The sequence below is a fragment of the Drepanopeziza brunnea genome (assembly GCF_022702325.1).
Source record: "Drepanopeziza brunnea f. sp. 'multigermtubi' strain 214-2 chromosome Unknown ctg4, whole genome shotgun sequence".
In the NCBI taxonomy this organism is placed as follows: Eukaryota; Fungi; Ascomycota; class Leotiomycetes; order Helotiales; family Drepanopezizaceae; genus Drepanopeziza; species Drepanopeziza brunnea.
The window spans coordinates 622,241-634,753 of NW_027094067.1; the positions used below are offsets into that span (position 1 = coordinate 622,241).

At 47.7% G+C, this 12,513-nt stretch overlaps 4 protein-coding genes across 4 annotated transcripts; 3 read left to right on the forward strand and 1 right to left on the reverse strand.

Annotated features, from left to right (window-relative positions):
- On the forward strand, nucleotides 1-1,563 carry L3040_003061 (uncharacterized protein; the record flags this gene model as incomplete). The annotated part of the gene is made up of 1 exon (XM_007291426.1): nucleotides 1-1,563. One exon carries the CDS (start codon nucleotides 1-3, stop codon nucleotides 1,561-1,563), a length of 1,563 nt encoding a protein of 520 aa, XP_007291488.1.
- Nucleotides 1,564-3,757: 2,194 nt separating this feature from the next.
- On the forward strand, nucleotides 3,758-5,029 carry L3040_003062 (uncharacterized protein; the record flags this gene model as incomplete). Its single annotated transcript, XM_007291425.2, has 3 exons — nucleotides 3,758-3,938; nucleotides 4,013-4,203; nucleotides 4,277-5,029. The coding sequence occupies 3 exons, from the start codon at nucleotides 3,758-3,760 to the stop codon at nucleotides 5,027-5,029; spliced, it is 1,125 nt and encodes a 374-aa protein (XP_007291487.2).
- A 110-nt stretch (nucleotides 5,030-5,139) lies between these two features.
- On the forward strand, nucleotides 5,140-5,523 carry L3040_003063 (uncharacterized protein; the record flags this gene model as incomplete). Its single annotated transcript, XM_066154318.1, has 3 exons — nucleotides 5,140-5,243; nucleotides 5,302-5,408; nucleotides 5,465-5,523. 3 exons carry the CDS (start codon nucleotides 5,140-5,142, stop codon nucleotides 5,521-5,523), a joined length of 270 nt encoding a protein of 89 aa, XP_066012292.1.
- Nucleotides 5,524-8,618: 3,095 nt separating this feature from the next.
- On the reverse strand, nucleotides 8,619-9,050 carry L3040_003064 (uncharacterized protein; the record flags this gene model as incomplete). Its single annotated transcript, XM_007297340.2, has 1 exon — nucleotides 8,619-9,050. One exon carries the CDS (start codon nucleotides 9,048-9,050, stop codon nucleotides 8,619-8,621), a length of 432 nt encoding a protein of 143 aa, XP_007297402.2.
- Between the last annotated feature and the right edge of the window lie 3,463 nt (nucleotides 9,051-12,513).

Genomic DNA, 12,513 nt, shown 5'->3' on the forward strand with positions numbered 1-12,513 from the left:
ATGGCCGGAACCGTGCCCGTCGCAAAGTCCCTGAAGGACATCTACACCGAAGATGCGCTGCAAGTCCAGACCACAAGATGGGAGAAGCTGGTACAGCAGTTCAAAGCCAAGTATGGCGAAACTCCCGACTTCGTCTCTCGCTCGCCAGGTCGCGTCAACATCATCGGCGAGCACATCGACTACTCGCTCTACTCAGTCCTGCCCATGGCTATCACGGCCGATGTGATCCTCGCAGTGCGCGTAATTGACGGCTCCGAAGCGCCACCAGGCTCATACAAAATTAGAGTCTCCAATATCCAGTCCGAGAAATTCCCCTCTCACGAATTCGATATCCCGTACGAGACGGTAGACATCGATGCAAAGGTCCACGAGTGGACCAACTACTTCAAATCTGGTCTGCGGGGTGCGTTGGAGCTGCTGAGAACAAAGCATGGGAAGGACTATAAGCCGAAGAGCATGGAGATATTGATGGATGGCACAGTCCCGGCAGGTGGTGGGCTCAGCAGCTCTGCAGCTTTTGTCAGCGCATCTGCCTTAGCAGTCATGTTCGCAAACGGCGAGACAGAAGTCGACAAAACCGCCCTCACTGAGTTGGCCATCGTCTCTGAACGAGCTGTAGGCGTTAACTCAGGCGGTATGGACCAAAGCGCCTCCGTCTTCTCCCTCCGCGGCTCCGCCCTCTTCGTCTCTTTCGTGCCCACCCTGACAGCACGCCCCGTCTACTTTCCACAGACCGACCCCGAACTCAGCTTCGTCATCGCCCAGTCCTTCGTACAATCCGACAAGCAAGTCACGGGGCCCGTCTGCTACAACTTACGCGTTGTAGAATGCTCTCTGGCAGCCGCCTACCTGAACGCCGTGCTCAACAAATCCACCACCCCTCTGCCTGCAGATTCTGGACCCCTAGGAATCTCCTTGCACGGCCTTCACTCCACATACTTCGCCAACTCTGCTAAGACCATCGAGGAACAGCTTACCGAGCTCGTGGCCCTCACCAAATCAACACTCACAAGCGAGGAAGGCTACACGCGCGAACAAATTGCCGAGGTCATCGGACTCTCAGTCGCAGCTCTCAATGAGCGCTTCACATCCATCTTCCCCGTTCGTGCTTCGCATTTCAAGCTCCGGCAGCGGGCCTTGCACGTCTTCACCGAAGCCCTACGCGTATTGAAATTCCTCTCCATCCTGGAGAACCCCTCGGCGGCACGTGTTGACCCAGCCACGGGCACATCAGCCTTCAACAAATCTCTCGGCGACTTGATGAACGCGACTCAAGATAGCTGTCGCGACGTCTACGAATGCTCGTGTCCGGAGATTGACAAGATCTGCGCCATTGCCCGCCAGGCTGGGAGTTATGGCTCTCGGCTGACGGGCGCCGGCTGGGGAGGATGCAGCGTACATCTCGTCCCTGCGGACAAGGTCGCTGCAGTGAGGAAGGCGTGGGAGGAGGAGTATTACTCGAAGCTGGATTTGACGGTTGAGCAGAAGGCGGCGGCGGTCGTGGTTAGCAAGCCTGGTAGCGGGAGCGCCATCTTTGTGATGCAGGGCGCTAGTCCGGACTAATTCAGGGCGCTAGTCTGGTCTGATTAGTATACACTGAGGGCGACTGAGCCTCTTCGCGTTGCACACTGACCGTCGTGAATCGCTTCCCATTCAATCTCCCATCTCGTTGCGAGAGCTCGTGAGATTTGCACCATTGCGATACGATATTATTTTTTCTGGGTGTCCTCGGTCGAATGCATGCCTGCAGGCACGCCAATATGCGGACCTACTAAGAAAAGCACCACCTCTGTTTCAAGTTCTCGGTTCTCGGGGTCTTCGTATTTCTACTGTATTCTACTGTATCTACTCTAAGGTACTCTATTCTAATCTAATCTAAGAAAAGAAAAGAAAAAAAGAGGAGAGAAGAGTAGACAAAAGCTTCTCAACTCCGCCACCGTCTCACCCGGTTCTATTTTACCTTCTTTCATCTACACTTTACCTTTTAATCTACAATGACAGTGAACTCTAATCTACGTTTACGATTTACTAGCTTTATTGTATGGTTATTTTTTATGAGATATTTTTATGGATGTCTTGTATGGATATCTCGTATGGATATCTCGTATGGATATCGTTTATAGATGTCTCTTGTGAATATCTCTCTCGCTTCAGGAGGGCTTCGAAGAGCGAAGCTGGATCGGGAATGATGATGATGATGATGATGATGATGATGATGATGATGATGATGATGATGATGATGATGATGGTCCGTCCGTCTGTCTGTCTGATATCTCACCTTTCCGTCTTTCAGCATGTTCTTTTTTCGCATTCTCTCTCTCTCTCGCTTTCGCGGATTGCCGCCTTATTAAGGTGTGAACAGAGCTCTGCGTCTAGGTACTACTACTACTACGTGAGTGCGGACGCCAGCTGCATCCCAGGCGCAGGGAGGGATCCCAACCCGTCGGCGCATGAACCGTTTCAGATGGATACGAGTGCATTGATTCGTTGTGGTTTTTTTGGTGGTTTTTTTGACAGCTGTCTGCAGGGAGCCTTCTGCGAGGCGTGCACCTTGTCCGCGGGAGCGGGGTGCCTCTTTCTGTTTTTTTTTTTTGTTTTTTTGTTTTTTGTTTCTGGAAATCCGAATCGGGAGACTGGTAGGCGGGCAGGTCGAAATCGGTCTCGATACGGCACCGGTATTCTTGATGATAGTCAGGTTGTGAGCGAGGATGGTTCGTCTCGCTGTTAGACGGGATGATTCCAGGACGGTAGACTAGGTACTACGTAGCAGACGCGAAGCAGACGGGCTGGCCTCTGGACCGTTCTGCTGATAGTAAGGTAGGTATTGTACTATAGGCGGAACAGCGGACCATCCGTGCATTACGTAGGCAGCGGCTCGTCGCGGCTTGGGATGCCGGGAAGCAAAACCACGGTCGTCCTATCTTTAGAAGTCCGGGGTCACCCACCTTCTTCTCCCTGCTGCCACACCGCCCACCGCCTACCCAGGGCGAGCCGTCGCGTTGGAAACGACGACTGGATACGGTACTAGTTAGTCGCTCCCGACCTACAGTGCCACTACGTATTGGTACCGGTATCTTCACGACAGTGTACAGACAGGACAGCACGTCGCAGAAGCTGAAAGATGTTCAAGTAATTAATTACACACGTCGCGCTTCTCCACTGGATCCGTCTTGCCATCGGTGCAGGACTCAACATTGACTTGCATTGCAGATAGTCGGTGACGCGCTGAAAAAAAAAAGGGGGTTGGGTGAGGAGGGAGAGGTCTGTCGCTCATGAAGCTGCGCCTGAGGGACATGGTATAGCGTCTGGGTGGCAGTGGGTGGCACTGGGTGGCCGTGGATGGCCCTTGCTGTGGGTCAGCCCTTCGAGAAGAAAAGTCTCGATCCCGGATCCCAATTTCCCCCAAAGTCTGATACAGTGTAATCCAGTATAGGTAATCCAGTGCAATCCAGTCTCGTCCCCTCTCATCCCCTCTCATCCCAGCCTCTCTGTGCTTAATATACAATATCTGCACGCGGTATGCGTATGCCGGAGCTGGCCTAACTTTCCTCCGAGCTCTCGATTCCACCATCTACCTCTCTCCTCTCCCGCTCTGGGGAATGTTTCCTTCTTTTCTCCCAGTGACGTTCATCCGCACTCCCTCACTCTTTTGGGACTTTTTCTTTTGGCTTCTTCTTGGGCGTCGGGAATTGGAGAGGGGAACTAGGTAGGTAATTGGGCCAAGATGTTGCCCGTGTCGCTCTTTTATACCGGTATCATGATCATGATGATGGCATTTACGGCCCCGACCGTCGCGGTGGTCACGCCCACCAACGCGGAGAGCGACTTCGCGAACCTCAAGGTCGGCACTCCCTTCAGCATCACCTGGTCAGGCGCGACGGGACATGTCACCATTTCCTTACTCCTTTCGTCCGGCACCCAGATCGTCACAATCGCAAGTATGCAACCTCCCTCCTCGGGAACTGCCCGACGCCGTGGGATGCGCGTGGCGTGCGGCTAACTTCGGCCCAAGGTGCACTGACAGGAAACTCTTTTGTCTGGACGCCTCCGGCGCTGTCGACCACGGAAACCTACGTGCTCAGGTTCGTGGACTCGACGGGGGAGAGCCGATCAGGCCCCTTCGATGTGAGCGATGTGAACGAGGCGAGCGATGCGGACGAGGATGGAACGCAAGAGGGTCCCCGGGTCGCTCCCCGTCCCCAGGTCAGTGATCTCTCCCCGCGGTTCGTCTCGGCCAGCCAAGGGACGTGAGCTAAAACTTCCGGCGGTCACACAGATCCCCAGCACCATCTCCTCCGCGCCGGTCACGACTCCCGATGCCCAGATCGCGAGCTCGAGCTCGAGCGCCCCACCCGTCGCCCGACCGACGATGATCACTTCTCCATCGGCTTCCAGAGCCGCGGTTCCAACCTCGCTTCCCTCGAGCACGCCGACCCCGGTGCCATCACCCACATCTCCGTCGGGGAAGAAGGGCCTCTCTGCTGGCGCCATCGCTGGTATCAGCGTAGGCGCCGTCGCCGGTGTGCTGCTGATCGTGGGTCTCATCGTCCTTGCATTCTGTATTGGGCGACACTCCGCTCTCGGTGGCGCCAAGGGCAGCCCGAATCCCAATGAGATGGAGCAAGCCGCGGACACGGGGGGGAGTCCGGGATGGGTGAAGAGCATTTTCGACCCAGGGAGCACCGGCAGCAGGAACCAGCTGCTGAAGAAGAACGGCGACGGGAGAAGCTCGCGCATGGGAACCATCATGACGGACGGGACCTACACCGATGGGCGCTGCTCCCGGCTCGACACCATGACCTTCACCGACGGGAGGAGCTCGCGGATGGACACTGTTGACGGCCGCGACTCGAGGATGGATGGGAGGGTGTCACAGATGGATGCGAACGGGAGGGTGTCGCGCGTCAGCATGCACACGGAGGGACGGGTGTCGAGGATCGGACGGTTCGAGTTCGAAGATCAGCCGGCCGATTCGCGAGGCTTCAGCGGTGGCATCCGCATCGTGGAGATGCCCAGTCTCCGGATATGAAGAGTCCACCCCTCCGCACGCGAGAACGCGAACGATTTCACGACTCGAACGAAAAATAATTTAATGTTAATCTCTACGGATAAGGCGCAGCTAACGCGCCGCGGCCGACGATGGGCTCTGCTCTGTGGAAGACGGGTCGAAGACTATTAGTCTTGCGGTGGTCCCCTTCCCAGAATCCCACGTACGGAATCTTCGCATTCGCTTGTGCGCCCGGGTGAGTTGCGAGGTCAACCTTTGAGTTATGTCGGCGGCTGACCCAATGGATGGTACAGTATCGATACAATGTGTGAAACGAGCAAGCTCCCACTTCAACGCCGCACCGCCATGGTAGATCTTGCCGACAGGCCAACCGGCATGCTGCCGAATCCGACCGGGAAATGTGGGCAGAGGCAGATCATTATGTATATAGAGAAGACACGAACCCTGATCACGCAGGCGGATGGATACCCGATTGCACAGCTTACCACCATCCAATATGCATCGGTGTCGCTTGATAGCAGCAGTCGATGGACGTTCCGAACCAGCGATGATGGGAGTAAATAGATGGATGATGGGAGTAAATAGATGGATAGATGGATAGATAGATGAATAGACAGATGAATAGATGAATAGAATCGTCACTTGAGATTGGAATTGGGGGGGGCAGAGTGTTTGTTGCGAATGTATATACAGTATATACATTATATATCTCTCTCACGTGTCTTCTCCTCGCCTCGCCTCGCCTCGCCTCGCCTTGGCGAAATCCCTCGCGTCGAGGAATTACCGGTGTTGTGTTCGGATTATATATATATAAAAAAAGAGAGAGAGAGAGAGAGAGAGAGAGAGAGGGTTTCACATAGGGAATTGTAGTAGGGTAAAAGGTTTGAAGGGTAAAAGGGTAAAAGGTTTGAAAAGGGGTTTGAAAAAGGGGTTTGAAGAGGTGAAAGGGTGGTGAGGTGATGAGGTGAAAGGGTGGAGAGGTGGTGAGGTGGGGAGGATTTTTAAGAGGATTTTTTAGAGGGGGAGAAGAGGGAAAGGGGAAATAAGAGGGAAGAGGGGAGAGGGGGAGAAGAGGGTTTTTACAAGTTTTACAAAGTTCATAAAGTTGATAAGGTTGATAAGGTGAAGAGGTGGAGAGGTGGAGAGGTGGAGAGGTTGATGAGGATTTTTTAGAGGGTTTTTAATAAGAGGATTTTTAAGAGGGGGAGAAGAGGGTTTTTGAGAGGGTTTTTTAAAAGGGGGAGAAGAGGATTTAAAAAAGGGGAGAAGAAGGTTTTTTAAGAGGATTTTTTAAAAAAAGGGAGAAGAGAGAGGGGGGGGGGGGGGGTTGAGAGAAGAGGGAAGAGGAGGGGGGGGGGGGGGGAAGAGGGAAATAGGAGGGGAGAGAAATAAGGGAGAAGAGGGAAGAGAGAAATAGGAGGGGAGAGAGAAATAGGAGGGGAGAGGGAAGAGGGTTTTTTAAGAGGTTTTTGAGAGGATTTTTAAAAAGAGGGGGAGAAGAGGGTTTTTTTAAGAGGGTTTTTTAAAAGGGGGAGAAGAGGGAGGGAAGAGAGAAGAGAGAAGAGAGAAATAGGAGGGGAGAGAAATAAGGGAGAAGAGGGGGAGGGATAGATGAGGGATGAGGGAAGAGGTGGGGAGGGGAGAGGGAAGAGAAGAGGGAAGAGGGGGGGGGAGGGTTGAGGGGGGGATTTATATATACATATATATATGTTATATGTTATATGTTATATGTTATATGTTATACATGTTATATGTATAAAAAATATATCGCTCGTATACCTTAAAGGGGAATGCAGGAGCATTTAGACGGTCAGCTGATCGTCCGATAACCATCTCTTTTAAAGACGATTTTAATAAGTTGGCATGGCTGGTGGATTACCCTAGGCCTAATCGTCGCTTACCGTGAATTTAATTTGTAAAAAATCCTAGCCAGGTCGGCCCCACCAAGGCGGGACACCCAGCAAGGCGGGACAGTAACGGTATACCACTTATTAAACAACAACTATGATTATCAAAAATAAAAAAAATCTTTATATGCTTAGACAATTCTGCTGTACAAACGTGAATTTAAATAATAAAAATCCATTTATTTGTAGTAATCTAAGACATTGAAATGTAATGAAAAAATGGTTAAAAACTGTCTTAAATAATTCAAATTTACTTGTTTATTGCAAATATCTTAATAACTACAACCTTAATTTAAAAAAACGTTATATAGATCGAAAATAAATGATTTAATATATTATATTACTAAATGTATTAATTATTTAATCAAAGTTGGTAGTGATGCACGTATTTTCTTGATAGATTTACATAAAAGTCCGATTTTCGTGTTTCTCGCTTATTCTAATATATACTCGGCAATTCTGATATATACGCATAACTAAAATCGAAAAGTATATACCAAAAGTACTATTTTTATTACTTTAACTTAACACAATAAAGGAATAACAACTTTTAATTAAAATTCAATTAATTGATTAGTATCAAACTCAATACTGCGCATCTTTTGATACAGGAATAATTTATATATAATAGTTGGTTGATTTTTGATTTATTAAAAAGGAGCAAATTTTACTGTTCCGCCTTGCTAGGTGTCCCGCCTTGCTACAGCAAGTCGGTCAATTCTTTCGAATTAAAATTTAAGGAAACCGACGATTATCGCTGCTAGGGCTTGTATATCAACGCTTTAATTTTTTTATAATCGAAATCGATCGATTGAGCAAAACTGTACTCGCGTACGACGGCCGCCTTTGCAGCCCTTATTAAGAGGGGGTGTAGTATCGGTAGTCTAAGGAGGGGGTGTAATAGGTGGTTCAGGTAGTAAAGGATAGACCAGCACGTAATAAAAAGACTATTTGCTTACTCATTCACGTTCCTAAGGACGGTTTTCAGCTCAAGGACGGCCATAGGACGGCCATAAGACGGTCTTAGAACGCTCGAAGACGGTCCTCAGACGGTTTTTATATGAAAAGACGAGTATTTAAAAAAAAAACTATTTAATTAAATAAAATAGTTTTATTTTAGTTACGATTTAAATAATTTAAATCGATTGTTTTCAAATTCTATTTAATCTTAAGTATAAGCCTAGGGTGATCCACCAGCCATGCTAACTTATGGAAATCGTCCTTAAAAGAGATGGTTATCGGACGATTAGCTGACCGTCTAAATGCTCCTGCATTCCCCTTTAAGGTAGTTTATAGAATTTAATCACATGAAATCTAGTCACGTTTTATGCTATTTTAGGATTCTGCCGCCCGTCACCACGCGCACTTCTTAACTGACCAATCAATCATACGTCACGTTGAGAATCGATCTATCGATATAATTTTTTTATTTATTGATAAATCAAGTCCTTAACATCTTAAGATAAAAAGAGACTTAGTTTTCCATCTACTCACATCCCTTCCTTCCGAAAGACGGGTTGCGCTAAGCTCAAGCTTATAGTCGAAAAAAGAGAAAAGAAGCAATCCAATTGCTGAATAGATCCCAGCTCTAGAGTAGAGTCCAACAACAACCCGTCCCGTCGCCCATCCTATGCCTACAGCCCCGCAGTAGGCAAAGCAAGCGAGCGAGCGGATAGTTATAGCCTCTATTGTACAGCAAGTAGCTAGTTCCAAGAGCAAGGAACCTCGATAATCATGCCCGGGCTGACCGAGTTGTCCGTGATAACGCCGGGGTTCATGGTCGGCAATCTACTAGCTGCGACGCAGAAATCCGACGCAATGTAAGCCAACGTGTCGCCTTCGACGACCGTGTAGTACCCAACTTTGCTATTCGGGATCCTTAAGCAATCGCGCTTTCGAATCCTGCAAGGAACTGTGAAAGAATCTCCTGCTTCGATTTGAGGGGCAGAGTTTAGCTTTTCCAGCTCTGGTACTTCGGTGCAGAAGTCGGCCGCGATTACAGGCAAAGTGTCGAAGTCTGTAATAATATAGGTGCCGGTGCCGTCATTCTGAACATTATCGACCGCGCAGGTTCGACGGAGGGCGGTCGCGGCGCCGAAGAAGGCGAGCAAGAGGAGGTTGTTATTGGAATGCATAATAGAGGTGGTAAGGTGATCGTTTTGACGAATAAAGCGTATAAGAAGCTTGTAGAGCACTATAATGATAGTGTATGCTAGGAATGAAACTCCAAGGAGGGATTGCTGATCTTATATACGTAGTAATTGTGATTGCCAAGTGGCCCGGTACTTTTGAAACGTATATATACTTTTTATCGCTAGTGCAAGTATAAAAATAGAAAATACGAGCATTACGTATACGTCGGTTCGCTTACTTTAAATAGGCCTTCTTACTTGCTACGTACTCTCCCCCCCCTATGAACAGTAAATGTCGAAAGTATAATTTCGCAAGGGATCTTACCAGGGCTTAAACCAATCAACTTACGTAGTACTACGTCGCAGGCGTAAGTACCACGGTACAGGCCTAAGTATTACCCCTCGAGGGTGCCTTAAAAGTTTAGTTTCCACTTTAAACCCCCTGTTTTCCATACCCTCGAGGGGTAATACTTACGCCTGCGACGTAGTATTACCCCTCGAGGGTACGAAACAGGGGTTTTTACCAGGGTAAATAGGATTTTTGTAAGGGTCGAAGAGGGTCGAAGCAAATCGGAGAAGCGTCCTATTGGATCGGAGACATAATAAAAGCGTATCGAACAGGTTCAAATCCTAATTGATGGGTATTTTAATGCTGCTTTTTCCTACCTTTCTTTTCAGTTTCACTAGCAACATCCCAACTGCTACTACTATTATCGATAATAGAATCTCTTGGAGCTCTCAAAGCTCCTAAAGCTCCTGATCTTACTCGAGACGACCGATTACGTATTTATACTTTATACAACGATGCTGGTTTTTCATTATCTCAAATCGTTTCTCAGACTAAATTCACTCTCGATCAAGTCAGATACACTCTACGATGTCAAATAACACCTCGAAAACGTTCTGGACGACCTGTTGCACTCGATACTCTAACGAGAAAACGAATGGTCGATTAGGTTTTAAAGTCACTAGTTAATCGAGAAACGCCTTGGAATCAGATCCCCGCTTTAATGAATTTGAATTGTAGAGAAAAGGCTATTCGAACAGCTATGGCTAAAGAAGGTTTTGCTCGCCGAATTCAGCAAAGACAACCTCCTTTAACTTCCGACCACGCTACCGATAGATTAACGTGGGCCCTCGAGCACGTTGATTGGACCGACGATCAATGGGATAGAGTGTTGTTTACCGATGAGACGTGGGCTCAGCCGGGAAAGCATCGAAAAGTCTACGTCACTCGTCGAGCTAACGAACGCTGGCACCCTGATTGCGTCGTTCGCCGAGATCAACGAAAAATCGGATGGATGTTTTGGGGAGGAATTTGCGGAAAACTTGGTCGAGTAGAAGGGTTGTTTTGGGAAAAAGAGTGGGAACCGATTAATTCCGGAAGTTATTCAGGGATTATCATACCTATCGTCGATAAGATTCTTCACGATTATCCCGAATTGGAGTTCCAACAAGATAACGCTAAAGGACATGTTGCTCGATTTACACTAGCTGTTTTAGAAGCTTGTGGTATCGAGCCGATAGGGTGGCCAGCTTTATCGCTCGATCTTAACCCGATCGAGACGGTTTGGTTATGGATGAAGGATTATATTCAAGAAAGATATCCTGATGTTCATCAAAGCTATCCTCGATTAAGAATGGCTGTCTAAGAAGCGTGGGATTCGATCGATAAAGATAGAATTGTTGCTTTGATTAGAACTATGAGACAGCGTTGTTTAGACGTAATCGCGGCGGACGGGTGGTATACAGCCTGGTAAATGAAAGCTTATTAAAACAGCGAGAACGTACCCTCGAGGGGTAATACTTAGGCCTGTACCGTGGTATAAGGATTCAGCTTTGAAAAGTATCTTTGAGCCAGTATTTAGTTTATACAGTAGAGTTCACAGGGCTTTGAGCCATTAAGAAACCACCGCTCTATGGTACTACGTACTACGTACTACGTCGCAAGCGTAAGTATTACCCCTCGAGGGTAGGGAAAACAGGGGTTTTAAAGTAGAAACTAAACTTTTAAGGTACCCTCGAGGGGTAATACTTAGGCCTGTACCGTGGTACGTACCACGGTACAGGCCTAAGTATTACCCCTCGGTACTACGTACTACGTACTACGTATATGGGCTTAAACTGGGTCCGACATTTATTCATGGGGGTACGTAGTACCACGGTACAGGCCTAAGTATTACCCCTCGAGGGTGCCTTAAAAGTTTAGTTTCCACTTTAAACCCTCTGTTTCCCTACCCTCGAGGGGTAATACTTACGCCTGCGACGTAGTACATGCCTGAAATAATATACTACAAACGCCGTCTGTGCACGATTCTATAGGTTTCTATCGACAGGGGTTTCATGCACGAGGTACTATAATATCAATAATATAACGATAATAATTCGCCGCTTTTTGCACTAAAAATCGGCATTTTCATTATAGAGCCTTCACTTAATGCCACACGAAATATTAAAAAATAAAAAGCAGCATTTCCAAGTGTTTAGCGTGCACTGACTAGAGTTGTATATTATTTACCTATAGTACGAAGTATATCCTTTCGGTTTTAAAAGATATAAATAGAATTTTAAACTCGTAGAAGTACGTAGGTACTACTCTCCCCCCCTATAAATAAATGTCGAAAGTATAAATTCGCAAGGGGATCTTACCAAGGCTTAAACCAATCAACTTATAAGGATTCAGCTTTGGAAAGTATCTTTGAGCCAGTATTTAGTCTATACAATGGAGTTAACAGGGCTTTGAGCCATTAAGAAACCACCGCTCTATGATTTATAAGCCTAAACTGGGTCCGACATTTATTCATAAAGGGGGAGAGTACGTAGTACGTAGTATATGTTTGTTTCACTTAGCCCTCCTTGAATCGGGATCGATTAAAGCGTCATAAGGCCATAAGGAAGAAACAGGCATACACGCATAACACAGCCTCCTTCGCCTCTTATTCCCGCTACCTTTTCCGCTACCTCTCTCGCCACTTTTCCCGAGCGTGCACGTAAAGCTCTTTAAACTTCCGCTTTTAGCCTTCTTTTTGTTACTATACGGTGCTAGCAAGCAGGCCTTGGTTCAAAGAATAAAGGCGAAGCTAGCGGCCGCTTAACGAGCCTCGCACGTGATATTCGAATTAAATCAATCACGAGCGAAGCTTTAAATTCGATTCGAACTCGAATTTTTATAGTATCGGAGTTTAGCGACTTAGCCGATTTTGTGAGCGCGTTTATTGGTCAATCGTTTACGGAGTAGTTAATACGGGAATGATGTAGGCTATACCCGATTTATATTAGCTCCCTCGGAGGTTCGGCGTCCGAATGGCTGTCTAATGCGTGTGTGCCTGTTTCTGCCTTATGGCCTCATGACGCTTTAATCGACCTCCTTGAATCGAAGATCATTCTACCTACTGGTAGTCGATTACTACTTTCCTATGCCTCGAAGAAAGTAGAGTTATATTTCCTATGCCTCAACCCACCTTTT